The sequence below is a fragment of the Phalacrocorax carbo genome, chromosome 2, assembly GCF_963921805.1.
Source record: "Phalacrocorax carbo chromosome 2, bPhaCar2.1, whole genome shotgun sequence".
Taxonomy (NCBI): Eukaryota; Metazoa; Chordata; class Aves; order Suliformes; family Phalacrocoracidae; genus Phalacrocorax; species Phalacrocorax carbo.
The window spans coordinates 104,594,948-104,611,871 of record NC_087514.1 but is presented as its reverse complement, the minus strand read 5'-3'; the positions used below and the strand labels follow the sequence as shown (position 1 = coordinate 104,611,871).

The 16,924-nt window shown below is 41.1% G+C and overlaps 1 protein-coding gene across 2 annotated transcripts in view; it reads left to right on the top strand.

Annotated features, from left to right (window-relative positions):
- Positions 1-16,924, top strand: part of SLC66A2 (solute carrier family 66 member 2) — a 66,453-nt gene that overhangs the window by 29,010 nt on the left and 20,519 nt on the right. For both annotated transcript variants that reach the window (XM_064443743.1, XM_064443744.1), the window contains one exon: positions 13,529-13,745. In XM_064443743.1, coding sequence (XP_064299813.1) covers positions 13,529-13,745 — 217 coding nt within the window. The remainder of the gene's footprint in view (positions 1-13,528; positions 13,746-16,924) is intronic.

Genomic DNA, 16,924 nt, shown 5'->3' with positions numbered 1-16,924 from the left:
AGTTAACAGGTGCCTGAAGAACCACTTACAAATGCTGAAGAGAAGTTTGTTTATGAATTATTCATCGGGTCTGTGCCTTTGTGTGGGAGATGGGCATAGACCTTGGCATTTAGTGCAGAGGTTGTTTGATGGGAATGGTGCAGTAGCACAGACTTGGCCCATGTATAGAAGCTAATAACTAAAAACTCCTGCTCTGTTGTACTTTTGACAATACAAGGAGTTTGTTTCTTCTGAACTTTGTGTTTTAAGTGTCTTTTTCCTGTGCCCATACTCTATCTCATCCTCACTGAGACATGATAGTCAACTTTCAAAGATAGGCAGTACATCATCTTCTCTCCCCGGCTCTGCTGGCTTGATAATTTTTACTATTGCATGCACCCTAAATAGAATATTTCAGAAGAGGTGATTACGTTAGATATTGGGACAAATTATTTAGACATTTAGTGGTGTGACAGTGCAGAGTGTTCAGCAGCGCTGGCTTACAGCCACGTTCCAGATCGCAGCCTGGACTGCTGGAAGGTTGTACAGTACATTGCGTCAAGGGAGAGACAGGTTTAGGGTGGAAGGATTTTTTTGCAAGCCATGTCAGCTTCTGGATTTGCTTCAGAATCTTGTCCCACAAGAGTTGTTCAGCTTTGAGGCCCAAGCCATCTCCCCTGACTTCCAAAGCCTCACTTCCCTGAAGCTGTGATGAGGAAGATTTTTTTCCTCTTTCTTTGTGAGGGTAGTTGGGTTTGGAGCTGCCTTTGCAAATTATCATTTAAATTGTCAGGCAAGAAATATGGGAATAAAATAAATTAGTTTTTACCTTTCATTTACTTTACTAAAGAAAGCTTGGTTCACGTGGTGATGCGTGTAGCAATATAGTCATTATGCTGAAGTAGGTTTTGTTGCTGATGAAGGAAATGTAATACCTATACATTTTAGTAATGGTACAGCATAATATGTGATCCATTCAAATTACATTTTTTATCATGTTAAAACTACATTAAATGGTCATGTATTAGATTGCTTTTATTTGTAACTTATATCGAGCCGTTTTGGGTGAAAATTGGTTTCAAATAGAAGTGTCAACATCTGAATTTTAAAAATGTAAATAAACTGCAGTGTTTGTACTAAATGTCCATCTTGTGAAAACATGCTTTTTAAAAAACCCAGGTATTACTTCTGATAGATTTTTTTCTTTTTAGTAAAAATTCATTTATTCCTTTTTTTTCCCCTTGTCATTTCATCCTTTTATACTCCTGGTCATTATTCAAAGACATGGAACAAAGCAGGTGTTACTCAGCTCCCAATCAGTTTCTTATTGTTTGAATAAAATAGATATTATCATTAAGCTAAACTGAAGAAGTAAAAAATTGTTCTTGCAGAAGCAGACAAAGCTTTCTGAGCTCTGGTTCCAGTGCATCAGCCAGAAATTCTTTAGATTTGATATTTGACTCATTAAAGCTATGCAGTAGACGCTCAGTGATTTAAATGATATTAATAGATTGGCAAACAGAGGCCTCTTTAGAAGTGTACATAATCACATTTTAAAGTTTTGTTTTATTTTTCAGATTAAATGTTTTTAATTTCAAAATTCTATTTTATCTTGTTACTAAAATAATTATATGCAGTCTCTATCTACATGAGATGACGTAATACTGAGTGAGTTTGGGGAAGAAAGGATGTAACTTAGCTGTTTATAAGAAGGTGCTTCCTGTATCCTCTGGAATCAACAGGAGAAAAAGTGTAATTTTTTGGTGAATCATGAATTTCTGTTGGGGGTCAGGGTGCACACGGTCTCCCTCTAGACACTCAGATTGCTAGTAATCAGCACATTTACCTCCTTGTGGAGGGAACTATACCACCACTATTCCTGAAGTTATGAACATCTCCTTTCATATGCATTTATTATGTGCCCTACTTTCTCTTTGCTCTGCTCTGTGATCAGTATGCATTACATCTACTGCATCAGGATCCTATGTTCCCTCCCATGGGCAGAGGGAAAAATCCAAACCCCAGAATTCAGTTCTGGCAGATTTATTTTTACTTGCATTGTACATTTAAAAAACAGGTCTTGTTCATCCTGGATGATTCCATGGAGACATAGAAACTAGTGAAAGGAAGACAGATCCTGAGTATTTCAGGGAAACATTTTTTTATTTTTAATAGCTGCTTAAAGCTGTCTTTTTTACTATTACTCATTGCAACTCAAAAGCCTGGTGAGAACTTGGGAGATGCAACATTTTAAATATTCAGAACATAGCTGATTCTTTGCTTAAGGTATATGAGTTTCAGGATTTTTTTTCCCCATCAAAATCAGGACCAATACTGCTGTTTCTGAAATAGACAGACTGCTTTGGTTTTTATACACACTTTAGTAGCCTTTGCAAGCTTGCTGCGTTTTTTTGTGTGTGCATGTGTGCATAGGTAATCTTTAAAATTTGAGGTTAACTTTATATTCATGATAATAAAAATGTTGCCATCCCCTCCTTTCTTAAAGTGACTTTTTAGAAGGTTGCTTTGTAAATGTCACAAACTGTGCAGTTTCTGCTAGGTAAATTTCTTCCCCCCTCCTTATCTCCAGTTTGTACAGCCTTTGGAAAGAAATGGTTGCTGGTCTTGAAATTCTATGCTTCCTCTCACCCCAGGTTTTTTGTCCATTTATACCAACCACCAAAAACTTGGAAGGACTCCTTGAGTATGTTAAGGTTTTACACTGCTGCCCTTTCTTGTCTTTGCACCCCTTGGCATGTAAAAATCAGGAGCAGTTATTTCAGAAAATTTCTTTTGCCTTAAATTTTTTACTGTATCTTCAGAGATGCTATTTACTCCCTCGTGCCTTTCTTTACATAGTAGAAGAGCAAGTAACTGTGCACTGAGGGAATAGAACAAACTTAATATCAAAATGGCTTAAAATTGTCTTATCCACAAGTTCCTCATTAAATTTCTGTGTACAGTAGTTGTCAAAGAACTGCTCGGTCTTTGAAGAAATTTACTGTTTCTTCACAGAAGAACACAAGTTTAATGAGGAATTTGTGGGTAGGCCTATTATTTGGTGGCTTATTGTTTATGGTGCACCTGTCATCGCTCTCCCTATCCCCTGTGCTCCCGAGTATGGCATGTGTAAGGGGCACGGCCATGGAGGGCAAATCCTTGCATCACTTAGGAAAAAAGTTCTGTACCTTGTGGTGGCAAAGTCATCTCACTGGTGAACGCTGCCAGTGCACTGTCTTCTGCCTGGTTTGGTGTGGAGGTTTTTGTTGCCCTTTTTAAAATTAATTGTATTTCTAAAGGGTCATAACAGCCGAAGTCTTTTGCCTCCAGCAGCGGCTGGGTGCCATGGTGTTTGGCAACAATGCCAGCCAAAGACACTCCTGATCCTTTTTTTCCACCTACTCACTCTTGCCCCTAAATTGTTCTGACAGAATGGTTTGTGGGATTATGTTTTGAACCAGATGAGGGAACAGATCTGGCTTAAAATGCAGGCTTGTTCTTTTTTTGGGGTGTAAAACCTTAAAAAAAAAAAAGGAAAAAGAAAACCCCATGATTTGTGGCTTCAGTGAGAAACGCTTCAGGGAGCTAAACCGTTGTCTTGCTGTTGCTTTGAGGGGGATAAGTGGGGCTTAAACTTCTGCTGGGAATTGTGAACAATTTGTGAATGCACACTTGTGTCACCACCTACTCTTAATGACAGGGCAACTTACTTAAATCTATTGCTATTACCTTTCTTTCCAGATCCTGAAGATGTTGACTGTGGGAGCATTAATCTGCAGACACAAGGTGTTGAGAAACTGTGGTATTCAGAAGCGCATCTTGCATAATAACCACTGCTCATGTCAAGGCAGGGATTTATCTGTGGTCAAACTAAACAGCTGGGAAGCTGAAGGGGAAATTCTGTTTCAGGGTAGCTCGGTCTCGCTTGGCTCCTCCAGTTACAAGTGCTGTAATCAGTAAGGCAGTCTGCAAGCACTCAAGTGAAACTCTGTACTGGTCTCCCTCCCTATAAATTCTTCCTGCTAATGCAATGAAGTCATTTGTGTGGAAATTCCTCCTGTTTGGTCACCGTATACAGTAATTTAGATCTGTGCAGGCTTGTTGTAAATAGAGTGAGCCTTGGTTTAAAGGTTATGAGAGAACACTGCAGGCATGTAGGTTCTGGAAAGCCTTCTGCTACCAGAAGTCCTTTTTTCCCCTTTCCCTAGAAAGTCATTTGGAGATAGAAATTATTCCCAGCTTCATCCACCTATTTTTTTTTTTAAAGTGCATGAATTTCCGTAGTCAACTTTACAAATGTTGGTATGCTTAAATGATGTTTATGGTTGCAAATGAGAAATTATAAGTGGAGGTTTTTCTGCTACTGCTGGCCAGAAATTTGTGAATTGATTGTTGGGGATAAGGGTTGTTATTGGTGAATCGTTGCATCTTCACAAACACACACATAAATAATTTCAATGAGTTTGTTAGATCAAAATTGTTCATTTGGAAAGTGCAGAATTTATGCCGAGAGGAGATGTTCCTGACCTGACTGGGCAATAGCCTCATGACAGGGTCTCCTTTAGGACATAGAAAAACCTAGGTGGAAGGTCCTTAATTAAAACCAGAGATGTTAAAATTTTGAATCTATTTCCCAAATCCCATCTTTATGTTTGCCTCTCTCTTCATCCTCCCCCAGATTTTCCAAAGACTTGCTTTTGTTCCAGCATAGAACAAAAATCCAGAAATACCGATTTCTTGTTTCAAAACGGGATTCTTGTTCACCATCCTACCCTATTGTTCTTAAGTACAATAGATATGAAATGGAGTAGATTGTGCAGTCATTTTGAGATATTAGCATCTTTGCAATGCAGTTCAGATAATTAAAGAAAACATGTCAGATATTTTCATATGTGTAGCAGAGGCTGGGCAGAGGAGAGAAGCAACTGGAGAAAAGAAAGCTTCCTACAATTTCCTACATGCTCATGATGATTCTGAAGTGTTAAACTATCGATACCAAAATGGATCATTCTGAGCTTAACTGAGGCAATTGCCAAGAGATGTTTAGCAGGCCACATTATTTTGGCAAAGGAGGCAACTGCACAAGACATTATTCTGTTTGGATGCTAAATGAGTAGGGCCAGTTTTGGGGGCTAGAATTTGTCTTGGCTGGTGGTAGGTTACCTAGGAAACAAAGATTAAATTTTCTCCCCAAAATTCCTAAATGAGGAGAGGAGTTTATATTTTTAGAAAGAGTGTTTAGGTTTGCGTTGTATACATACTTACACATGCATGTATGCGTGCCTGACTTCAGTATCTGGAAAAAAATCACATAAATGCTTTCTTTTTGTGGTGTCTTCACAATAGAGGATATGGGGTCTCAGGTATGTGAAGCTCAGAGAAGGCTGAAAAAGAGAGATCATTTATCTTTAGGCAAGTTACTGCCTATTCAGCATTTTCCCCAGAGATCTGCAGTTCAAAAGCGGGGGGTGAAGTATTACTTGAAAATTACTTCCAGAGTTTCTGGGAGTAACTTGCCGTGTTATACATGCAACCTGGCATTGTAATCCCTGGCACGGTGGTGACTGAGGCAGCCTGCATCTGCGCTAATGCACACCTTGGTTTTGTAATACTTAGAAGAACTTTAATTGCAGTCTTTGAGTGAGAATGAGTATGATAAGTGTATATTGTTTCTAATATTATAGTAGTCTTGATACCTTCTGAGACTTAAACTTCAAAGAATAATTTTCAGTACTATTCAAAATAAATTCAACTGTTTTCATAGAGAGTTTATAACTCCAGATACAAGAATTTGGAGCCAAGTCTGCCTGCTCTGCAGTGCTTAATTTGCTCCATTTTAGTATTTTGTCTGGAGGCCTTTGTGTACTACCTGGTAGGGCTGTGGGTGATAGCTTAGATAAACCATGCTGAGGATAGTGTAAAATATTGTTAAAATGATTGTAAAAATAGAAACTTGGTACTACACGTTCTTCTTGCTGTGACATTCTCATCATCCTTGCTTAGCTTGCTGTCAGAAAAAGAAGTCTCTTTCTATAGTTAGCACAGGAAGGCGTATCTAGCCAAGAGTGAGCTTAGCTCTAATCTGCCGCCTCCATCATTAGCGCAGTTGGGAGCAAAGGCCTTACTTCAGAGCTGTGCTTGCAAGTGAAGGGTTGGGGGATTTATTTCTTTAGTTTGATTTGCTTTGGGATTTTTGACACTCCTGGCATAGGAGGTGAGCAGAATCAGGAGTGTTTGTACTGAAAGCGTTGGCCACCAAGAGTCATGAGGACTCTGCTGTGGTGCTCCCTGGGCTTCCCATTTCACTCCCTTGAGAGAATAACTTCCTCCTGAAGTCTGTGCTCTCTCTGTTGCATGTCATTTCTAAAGCTGTGCTGCTTTCACTCCACCTTGCAAATACATAGCTTTTTTCCTGTAGCACAGATTCCTTTGGGCCACAGTTGCCTCGTTCCAGTGGCTTTCCTAGCCCCATGATCTGCCTAGTTATTAGGCTGTTCTCCTTCATCACTCATCTTGTAGTCAGCTAATAGCTGCTTTTGCCAGTTGTTGAGACAATCTCATGGAGACTGTGACTAAGAATGGTCAATACATTGGAATAGAAAGAGGAGAGACTTCTGTACTGAACAGACAAAAGTAGCAGTAACACAGTAGGTAATTTCAGTAGTGGTGTTACTGAGGAAACCAATCTTCACAGAGGAAATACAGTCCTATAAGTACATTGATTTATATATATCTAGGCTTAAGTTAAGTGCCTTGCTCTAGTGGCAATATTGGTTTGTATCTGTGGTGGTTGTGGTCTTTTTTATTCTCCTGATCTTACTGGCCTGCTCTAGGAGTAGTAAGGAGGAAACATGATATTTTCTCTCAGCTGGGCTTGGGAAGAAAACAGAGTTTGGATGGCATATATTGCACAAGGTCAGTTGGTAGGGGGTTTGCAAGCGTACATACTGCAAGATTGCCTTGAAAGTGTCTGCCGTCTGGAGAACTCCAAGAAATGTCCTTGCTTTGGAAGAGACTAGTCCAGAGCACACTTTAGCAGTCTTTTTTTTGGAGGGAGCGGGGAAGGATTTGGCTTCTGGCTCACCCAAAATTGGTTACGCTCATTCTGCAGTAATGTGCAGAGATGGCTGGGCTGAGCTGTACTGCTCCATGTGGATTTCCCAGCTCAGTTGGCATTCATCAGCAGTCTCTGAGCCCAACAGTTGGAGCCTTGTTCACAGATACCGTACTTGCTATAATTTCCCCTGTATTAGAATGAAAAAAGCTTTGGTCTCCCCTGTTTGCTTTTATAATTTTGCTTTCTTTTAGTGCTTATAACACTAGCATTTATACTGTGAGGAAGCGGTATATATGTGTATGCAAGCATATTTAGGTGTATATATAAACACACACACAACGTTATGACAGGGGCTGGTAACAGTGCAGCACAGGTGATGTAAACAATTGCATCCTTCTGTAAGACAATTGAAAATGTCAAAGATGAGTTAAAGGTCAACCTGACTTTGTGGGTTTATAGGACTGCATTTTTCTCTAAAATGTTTTTTTCTTTTTTTCTTTACTGTGAAGCTCCCATAAACTGAAGCTGTGTACAAAGCAAATTACACTGCGGATAGCACAGCAAAGGCTGTCAGCTGTGCTGTCAGAAGGTGCCCAGGGTATGAATATTTTGGTTTAGGTTTTCATTCTCACTTGTCTTGTGTGTTGTTAGCAGCAGGGGTAAAACTTTCAGACTAAGTGTAACTTGTTTATTGCTGTTCTATAAGGTTCACAAAATGGTCAATATAGCTGTTATTGCTAATTATCTCTGGTCAAGACCACTGTGCTCCATGGTATTCAAAGGTTTCCCTTAAACCAAAGGCCCTAAAATCAGGAAAGTAGCAAATTAATGGGAAAGGCAAGGTGAAGTTGAGTGTGGATTGTTTCACTTTTTTTTTTATATACCAGTGCATTTGTGTGTGATTTTTTTTTTTTAAATAGCTGTAACTAACGTGTCTCTCAACCTTGCAACTACTAATTCCCTTTGGTGAGGAGGTAGAATGGACCTCATAGGGCCTGAAGTGGGAGGGCAAAGCATCTACTGATGCTTGAAGGTATGTTGTGCTTGGTGACAGTATGGAAGATGAGGGAGAATCCCTCAGGGGGACAGTGCTGGAAAAATTCCAGCCCACTTACGTGTAATTTTTTCTGAGAAGGAGGAAGAAGAGTGGGTAATACCCCTGATGGTGGGGAAAAAACCATGAACTTGATATGACAAAAGAGAGACCCAGCAGAAGAGATTTTACAAGCTGGTGACACCAAATAAAATGAGGCAAAGAAAACCAGGGCAAGTACTTGCCTTCAAACTGGAGGAGATGACTGAGGGAGACAGGGATAACAAGTGCCTTTTCAGTCCCAGTGAGTGTAAAAGAAATGCTGGCTTCAGAAAGCATTTTGCTCGTTTCTGTCACTTCTTAAAAAGGAAGAAAGAAAAATCTAAATGTATCAGTTCTTACTGTCTGTCTCTAATGCTGCTTCCTTCCTTCTTTCTGGAAGGAAAGAAGAGAGTGCCTGGCTGGACATGTAGTTGGTGAGGGAGAGAAAAGAAGTTACAGATCGCTTGGTAACAGTCATGCAGGGCCTTCCTGCTCTTGTCACCCCAGTTATTTCCTGAGTGCCCTGTGGGATTCGAAGGAATTGCAAAACAGAGGATCAGAGAAACCCCCCTGCTGGCTGGGAGCTGCCTAGAATGAGCAAGGTGCTAACCAGCATGGTTCTCTGTAATCCTGCTGCCCTCTTGAGATGAGGCATCTGAAAGCAGGATTACCAGGGAGATAGATAACACCTGAGGCAAATACCTGAGGATTTGCTGCAGCTGGAGGACTGCAAGTGTAAAAGTCTCCTTTCCAGAATCCACTGCCTGGGCCCCACATCCTGCAGCAGATGCCTCCCAAGTCCTCTTCAGAGGCTGTGGCAAAAGTTACTTATTTTAAGATGCTACTGCTGAGTGCAGTGCCTGTGCGTACCTTAGAGCACTCACTCAAAGTGGGATATGTCTGAGTTCATTTCTCGTCAGCCTGGGGATACAAGTCTGCATCTTCCAACTCTCCAGAGAGTTGCCCTTGTTGCCAGGTTGGCATGAGGAGGGGCATTGTATTTGCCTGCTGCTCAGAGCTGAACCCTTTTTACAGCAGAGATCACAAGCTTCTTGAGACAAGCAAAAGAACAAGTGAGGGGGAGCCTGCCGCACTGTAGCCCAGCGGTTGAGACCCACCAGCAGGCAGAGAGTTGTAGGTTCCTGATCCTGCACCCTTGAACTGCATGTACATTTTACAGTAAACAGACCATGGATAATAACCTGAAATAATTCTCAGCCATGACTCCATTTTGTAACTGTTCCAAGTTGGCTGAGTTACCATTATCAGGCTCTTTCCCATCACCTAAGCCCTCAGGTTTTGGATTCCAGTGTTGCTAAGGGAGGCGTTGGACATCTGACTGCTTGGCCTGGACTCCTTCGATTGTGTGCAGAAGTAGGCTGTGACAGGAACAGTCAGGTCAGGTGTGCAGGCACTGCGGTCCAGAGTTAGATGATGGAAATTGGTGGTTCTTTGAACAGCAGTCTCCCAAAGCAGAAGACTTAGCTGTAGCCTGGGGGGAGGAGGATTAACTACCCAGGTATCTGTTTCGAAAGGCACTCAGAAGTAGAGACTCTCCAGCATGCTCTTAGAATGAGTTAGTGAGCAGTGTTTTTCATACACTTTTGACTTTGGTTTGATTCTGGGAGGCAGTTTGGGTGAATAGCTATGAATTTATGGTGTTTATAAGAAGTGGGAGTACAGTAAAACAAAACCAGTAGCCTTCATAAGAAGGAAAGAGTTAATTTCCTTGGTTGAAGCTATACAAAGGACTCAAATGCAAACTCTCCCACCTCATAATGACAGGGAATGTAAATTGCAAGCACTTCATTGACCTCAAATTCAAGAAGGAACCAAACAAAAAGTGGGAACTGGGTCAAATGACTAAAGACAAGTATAAGTGAATGTAGCACAAGGATGTAGGTACAGAATTAGAAAGGTCAAGGCACAAAATGAGATGCAACTAGTAAGAGAAATTGAGAGCTACAGTAAATAATTTTTAGGATGTCAAAGTCTTTGCTTCACTTTCCCTAAAGGAACTAGCATGGTAACTGACTTGGTATAAAATGCTTCTTGACTAAAAATAATATAACTGCTTGGACCTCTGTGTCATCCTTAAGTGGAAGTTGATACTGTAGACTCTTCTTTGTGTCACTTGGCATCTATCCCACACCAGAATCTTGAATTTTCTACTTGTGTTTTGGCCTGACTAGTGCTAACCGTGGTTATTTGCAATGCAGTCTCTGCCTGCTTTACATTTCTCGTATCTGGCATGCAATGTGCCTCCCAGAGGAGGTCTTTTAATCTCATCTTTCTTCACCCTGAAGCTGTGTAGACTTTTCTCCAGTCAGTGCACAAAGAACCTACAGAGCTTCTCCTTCCCCCAGCATCAATAGCATTTACCAGCGTAAATCTCTCATCTATCAATGGATTAACATGTTTAAAATGCAACTCACTGAGTGGATTAAAGAGCTCAGGCATGGGTAATAAGATATAGTACCTTTCAGTGCAGTAATGCCAGTTCAGATCAATCCAGGATGTTAGTGACTGGGTTTCACCGTTTGAACTGCTTCAACTGAGTATGGTTACAAACTCATGTCGTGAATTTTTCTCTGGGCAGGACAGGGAGCTAGTGAGTGGAGTGAGCTGTGCAAGCAGTGCCTTCCCATTTCAGGGAATAGAAAGATATGCATCCAGATTTAACTTGGACAGATTTTAAGACATTTGATAGAAATAACTTGTGGTGCAGTGGGTTTTCTTGTTTTGTCCTTTAAAGAAAAGGGGTAATGTTTGCTGGGGGTGGGGGGGGGGGGAACCCAATCTTGTCTTTATTAGTCATAATTATCTTCAAATGTGGATGATGTTTGCAATAATACTTACAACTTTGTTCAGTTCTGCACCTCACGTGATGTGGCCCAGGGCACTGATTGATGTCCTGTGGCTATCTTCTGGGGAAAGTTGTGGCTACATCTGCCTCTCCCCTCTGCTGCAGATTGCTCTATATGCAGGGGGATGGGACTGGTCTGCACACACATGTGGATTTTGTTCTGGTTTTAAAACGCCCTTTTTCTTTTTTTGAAGGGACAGTTCCCTTTTGTTTTTAAACATTTAAAAGCCTTTTTTGCATATACCTGTCACAGTAGTCAGCACAAACATTTTTCCTCTGAATGCATATAGCTTCTGTTACAGAACTAATGTGTTTGGACCCCCTTGAGAAGGCAGCCACTTGGAAAAATTAGTCACAGTTTCTTTCCAAACCTTGAAGTGATGGGTATGTGATTTTTTTTTTCCCCCCTCTGAATTTTTGAAACCATTTGTCAGAGAAGATAAGCTTCAGCCTTGGTTAAAAAGGAGCAATCATGTGGCAAAACAGTTTAGCAGTTCAAGTAAGGGCCAGAGAAACTATGTCCTGTATGAAAGGTCAGGTATGCCGTTCTCTATCTTTTATATAGATATTTATTTTTTTTCTTTTCTTCAGTTCAGTCATTCTTTTACTTCTTCCTGGAAGTAGTTGTAGTGCAGAGTTTGGTGATGTGTAGTGTCCTAAAATAGACTTCTGTATTTCAAGAACATATCAGTTAAGTACAACAATTAGTGATTATATACTAGGGTTTTTAAAAAATAATTCAGATGTTTTTCTGTAAGCCTATGTCCTGGTTTCAGCTGGGATAGAGTTAATTTTCTTCCTAGTAGCTGGTATAGTGCTGTGCTTTGGGTTTCGAATGAGAATAATGTTGATAACACACTGATGTTTTAGTTGTTGCTGAGCAGTGCTTACACTAAGTCAACGACTTTTCAGCTTCTCATGCTTTGCTGACTGAGAAGGCTGGAGGTGCCCAAGAAGCTGGGAGGGGGCACAGCTGGGACAGCTGGCTGCAACTGGCCAAAGGGATATTCCATACCATATGATGTCATGCTCAGCATATGAAGCTGAGGGAAAGCTGGGTGGGGGGCCACTGCTCAGGGACAGGCTGCGCATCAGTCAGCATGTGGTGACAATTGCATTGTGCATCACTTGCTTTGTATATTTATTATTATATTGTTATTGTTATTATAATCACCATCATCATAATGATCATCATTATAATTATCACTATCAGCATTATTATAATTGTTATTATTAATACTATTTTATTTTATTTTAGTTGTTGAACTGTTCATATTTTGAGCCCTGAGGTTTTTTTTCACTTTTACTCTTCTGATTCTCTCCCCCATCCTACCTTGGGGGGAGTGAGCAACTGGCTGTGTGGTGCTCAGGTGCTGGCTGGGGTTAAAGCACGACAGGCTATTACCAAGGTTACAATTGTTCTTATCTCATTTTGTCTTTCTTTCTTTAAGGAAAACATTACCAAGCAAAATTTACAGCAGAAACTAGAACTGGCTCATAACCTACTATTGTGAATTGGAGACTATATAGCATCATGAGAGTTTTGAGCAGAAGAGAATCTCAGTCTCTTTCCTGTGCTAGTCATTAACTGTCCTGCTTTAGCTGAACTCTTGTTTCACACAATAGTTTTTTTCATCTGTGCATGTTATTTTAATAGAAATAATGCTTAAGGTTTTCAGACAAAAAATGATGAGTAAATTATCATCATTACCAGATTTCTTGGCTGCCTAATACTAGGTTCAGGGACATTAGTACTTACATGAATGGAAATGGACTTCAGTGCAGCTGTACTGAATATGCACGTGAACAGCTGGCGTAGCAGGGGGTAATTGCATGTTTAACTGTTTACATGGGTCCATGAGTTTTTTAGCTGGCCTCATGGTAGCTGTGTGAACATTGACTTTTTTTGTTCCATGAACTTCCGAAACTTCAACACCCCCACGTAGATTTAGTTCTTTTATTTCTTTTATGAAACTGAACTTGGGGAAATAAGGATATGGTGTACAGGGATGGGTGTTTTAAAAAGGATCTTTGAGCATGTGGAGAACGCAGGAGGAGAAATACAGCATATGCAGGACAGCCATGACAGCTGCTGGGAGGGTTTAATGAGTGAGGGGCCAAGGGTCCTGCATGCCCAAGGCAGCACAGCAACCAGATTCAGACTAATGCTGTTGAGTCCAGGATTAGAGATCTAATGACTATATAGCTATCTTGAGAGCCAAGAGGGTCTCATCTAGGGGCAGAACTGTCTGGAAGAGTGTGCTTCATGTGTTCTTGCCTCTGGCTGCCACCAGTTGCTAGTTTTCAGGTAGTGGTCTGAGGCAGTATCTATTGAACACTGTATCAAAGTTGAATGGCCCTTTCTGGAAAGTAAATGCAAGTTTTCCACCCAACATCTATGAATGCAAGAGCTCTGAATTAAAATGAAACACTTGCCTTTTTAAGGGTTGAAAGCCAGTGCTTGTTCCCAGTTCTTAGTTCCATCCTGATTAACCTTGAGTCCAGTTGGGAAAACATGTTTTATTCTTGTTCCATTCCTATTCTGTTGCAGATTTTGACTTGAACTATTTTTGGCATTGGAGCAAGTTTACAGACTACGTGCAGTGTGTCCTGACCTTCACTGGTGTGACCGGTTACATCACTTACCTCTGGCTTGACTCATCTCTCTTTGTGGAAACGCTGGGCTTCCTTGCAGTGTTCACCGAGGCTATGTTAGGTGTTCCCCAGCTCTACCGTAACTACCAGAATAGGTCTACAGAAGGAATGAGGTATGGTGTTTGTCTTATGTAAAACAAGTAAGTGTGCGTGCATGTGTGTAGGTAAATCTGTGTGGTGTGGAAATACTTCTCGAGGCAGGGCAATGTCATCGTTCTAAATTTTACTTGAAAATACAAGAGCTGTCGGAGTAGACTCTGTCAGTAGGAGCTGATGCAGCACTGCTGAAGGCAGTGGAAGCTCCACTACATCTCTGAGGTCTGATGCATTGTCCAACTCCAGCTGGACAGTTCCAAGGTGAAACAAGTTTTAGTAAAATAAACATGTAAAGCTACTGCTGTTGCCATTAGCAATATATTGTAGTTTGACTCAAGCTGTGCTACACTGGTAATTAGAAATGGACTAATGAGATCTTGTATATCAAAAGTAATAAAGAGGAAGAAAATATTTCGTGCCTGCAGTGAATAACTGTCAGTTTAACTCAGATATTAGCTCATCACTTTTTCTCACATATCTGCTTATCACTTTTTTGTAATACATTATTATGTATGTAGGAAATGACATCAGTATTTATGAGTAAAAGCTTGTAACTGGCATTTTGGAAAGCTCAAATGAGACATTTACAGCCATGACTGGGAAACCCTCTGTGAACAAGTGCAGGACAGAAAACTTTAATCTTGTGCCCACTGCTGGGGCACTAAACTACATTGTCTTTTCATGCTGTTTACTGGATATCTCTACCATAACACTCAGATTTCCAAATTGCAAAGGCAACTTGTAAAGCTTTTCAAGAGAGAAAATGTTCACTGTGGTCCATCAGTGCCTTGGTCTGTAGAAACAGTACAGCAGCAAATTCAGTTCACAAAGTGCTGTGATCGTTTGTGACTCTGTCTTCTCTTTCATTGTTTTGAAATGACTTATCTTTCATTGGTTTTAAACTTTCTGGGATAATTTTTACTTCAGTCAAAACAAAAAAATCTCCCCACCACCCCCAAACCAAAGTAATTCTGCCCTTTGTTGATATTGTTCCCTTTACTTGTTTGGCTTGGAGACACTTCTTCTAGCTACTTTAAGTTCTTCCCTGTCTTGAAATGTTCTTGAGGGAATGTTCAGAAATTGCTTTGATGCTTAAGGCATTTTTTGATTGGTAGCCCCTTTGGTACAGAGTGAGTTAGGATTGACTTCCAAAATATTGAGGTTTCCTTCATGCACACACTGCCTTGGGAAATTCTGTACCTGTGATATCCAGAAGGCAGTTTACCTACTAGACCTTCTTTGTGCTCTGGTTTGACTTTTCCCTCTTATGTTTTTTATCTGTGAATCATAATGCCATAATGCCACATTAGGGTAGCTGCTGCCAGATAGTGTTTTGCTTTTCCTTAGCTCCTCTCTGGGGACCTGAGTTTCAGTTTTCCAATTTCCTGTATATGCTATTTAGCAAAAGAAGAAGAAACCCCTTTGTGCTACACAACAACACTTTCTTTGTAAAGCATTAAGCACAGAATTGCAGAATTGTTGTCTAAAACTGCTTGGCAAGAGAGTGCTGTGTTTAGTCAAGAGAAAATAGCGTAAAAGCTCGCGTTCCCTTGCCATCAAACAGAACCAAGTCCAGCAATAGCCACCCTCCATATCAGCTGTGCCCACAGGTCTTCCAGAATGCATTCCTCTCTCTGGTTCTACTCCTGAAGGAGTACTTTGTGTGGTGTTGGACATTGATGGGTGTGGGGACTGCTGAGACAATATACAGCTTATGCTGCTTTACTGCAGTTGGAGTACGTTCATGCAAATGCATGTGTTAGTACTTTCTTTTTTCAGGTTATATTGCAGTTTTATATATGTTCAAGATACCACGTATACTTTCTAGCACCATGCAATCCTGAGTTGACTTGGTGGTCTCTAAGCATTACCAGGCTGTTTCAACTGTGCGAGTGGCTTCCACTGGTGTATTATCTTCTGTTGAAGGAGCCGTTGGAAGTATTCCCTCTGAACATCCCTTCCTATGCCTGCTTCTCTGTCTAAAAGCACATCAGAGAGGAGACGTGGAAGCACTGAAGGGAGCATGTAACAGACCAGCCAGGCTGAGTACTCATAGGACTAAGTTTGTGAACTTGCATGGGTATTGACCAGATGGGGGGGCTAGTTGATGCCCACTGCTCTGTGCAGTTACTTAGTGCTCAGTGCAGAAATAGCATGCATGTGGATGGTTATGCTGTCAGAAGCAACTGAACTGGTGATCCTCTGCCCAGTCAGCTGGGCCATAATGGCTGGCTGCCAGACGTGCTCTTAGGAAGCCTCAGCGGCAAAGCAAAATAGATAAGTGTCAGGTGTCTTTGTGGCTTTAAGCTTATTGGAGAGAGCAATGAGAATTAAGCTGTTCTATTTAGTGACCTTTTGGACAATTACCACATCCTGGTTGGAGATGGTAACTTCTTAATCTACAGTAATTCTGTCATCTGTGGTGCATGAGTGAAGCCCATGTCCCTGATACACATCACAGCCTTTAATACTGCCAGAGAAGGGGTTATTTGGAGGCCCTCATGGCTTTGCTGAGAAAAGCAGCAACATGTCTCTGAACTGGGGCAGAATGGGACACAGCAGCTGATATATTAAGTCTGTTTCTCCTGGAGCAAATGATTCCGTTCCTAAATGTAAACTGACAAAACAGAAATCGAGAATAAGGTTACAGTATGTGGCCACACCTGATGAGGGTATCCTGCCAGACTCCTCAAACATTGTCTTGTTTCTAAGAAGACGCAGCAAATAACCCTACAGCCCCCTTCACCCCCCAGTCACCCCTTTCTGTTTAAATGAGGAGTTGGGGATTTCTCATGCTTGAGAGTAATTTCCTTATAAACTTGGAGACTAGAGGCCATGAGAGAGGTAATTGGGACAGGTGGCTGTGGTGGCAGGCAGGATACCCTTTGGGAGTCTGTTGTGAAAACAGTCCCATCATCTCGCCTCTGTATTTTGGTCTGCTACAGCCTGAAGAGTCTGCTACTGAAAACGTGCTCAGTGTCTGAGGTAAACATCCAGAGGACATCTGCAGCTGAGTCAATTATGTTTATTGTAACAGGGCACGGCTGGAGTGAAAGAAGCAGTTACGAGCATTGTAGTGCTCCTGAGAATGAATCTTCCAGTTCTTTGATACCTCTGTTCTGCTGGATAGAGATCCTCACTTCTTATTTCTATTTATGTCTTCATTTCTCCCTACTTCTCTTACCTTCCTTCTTCT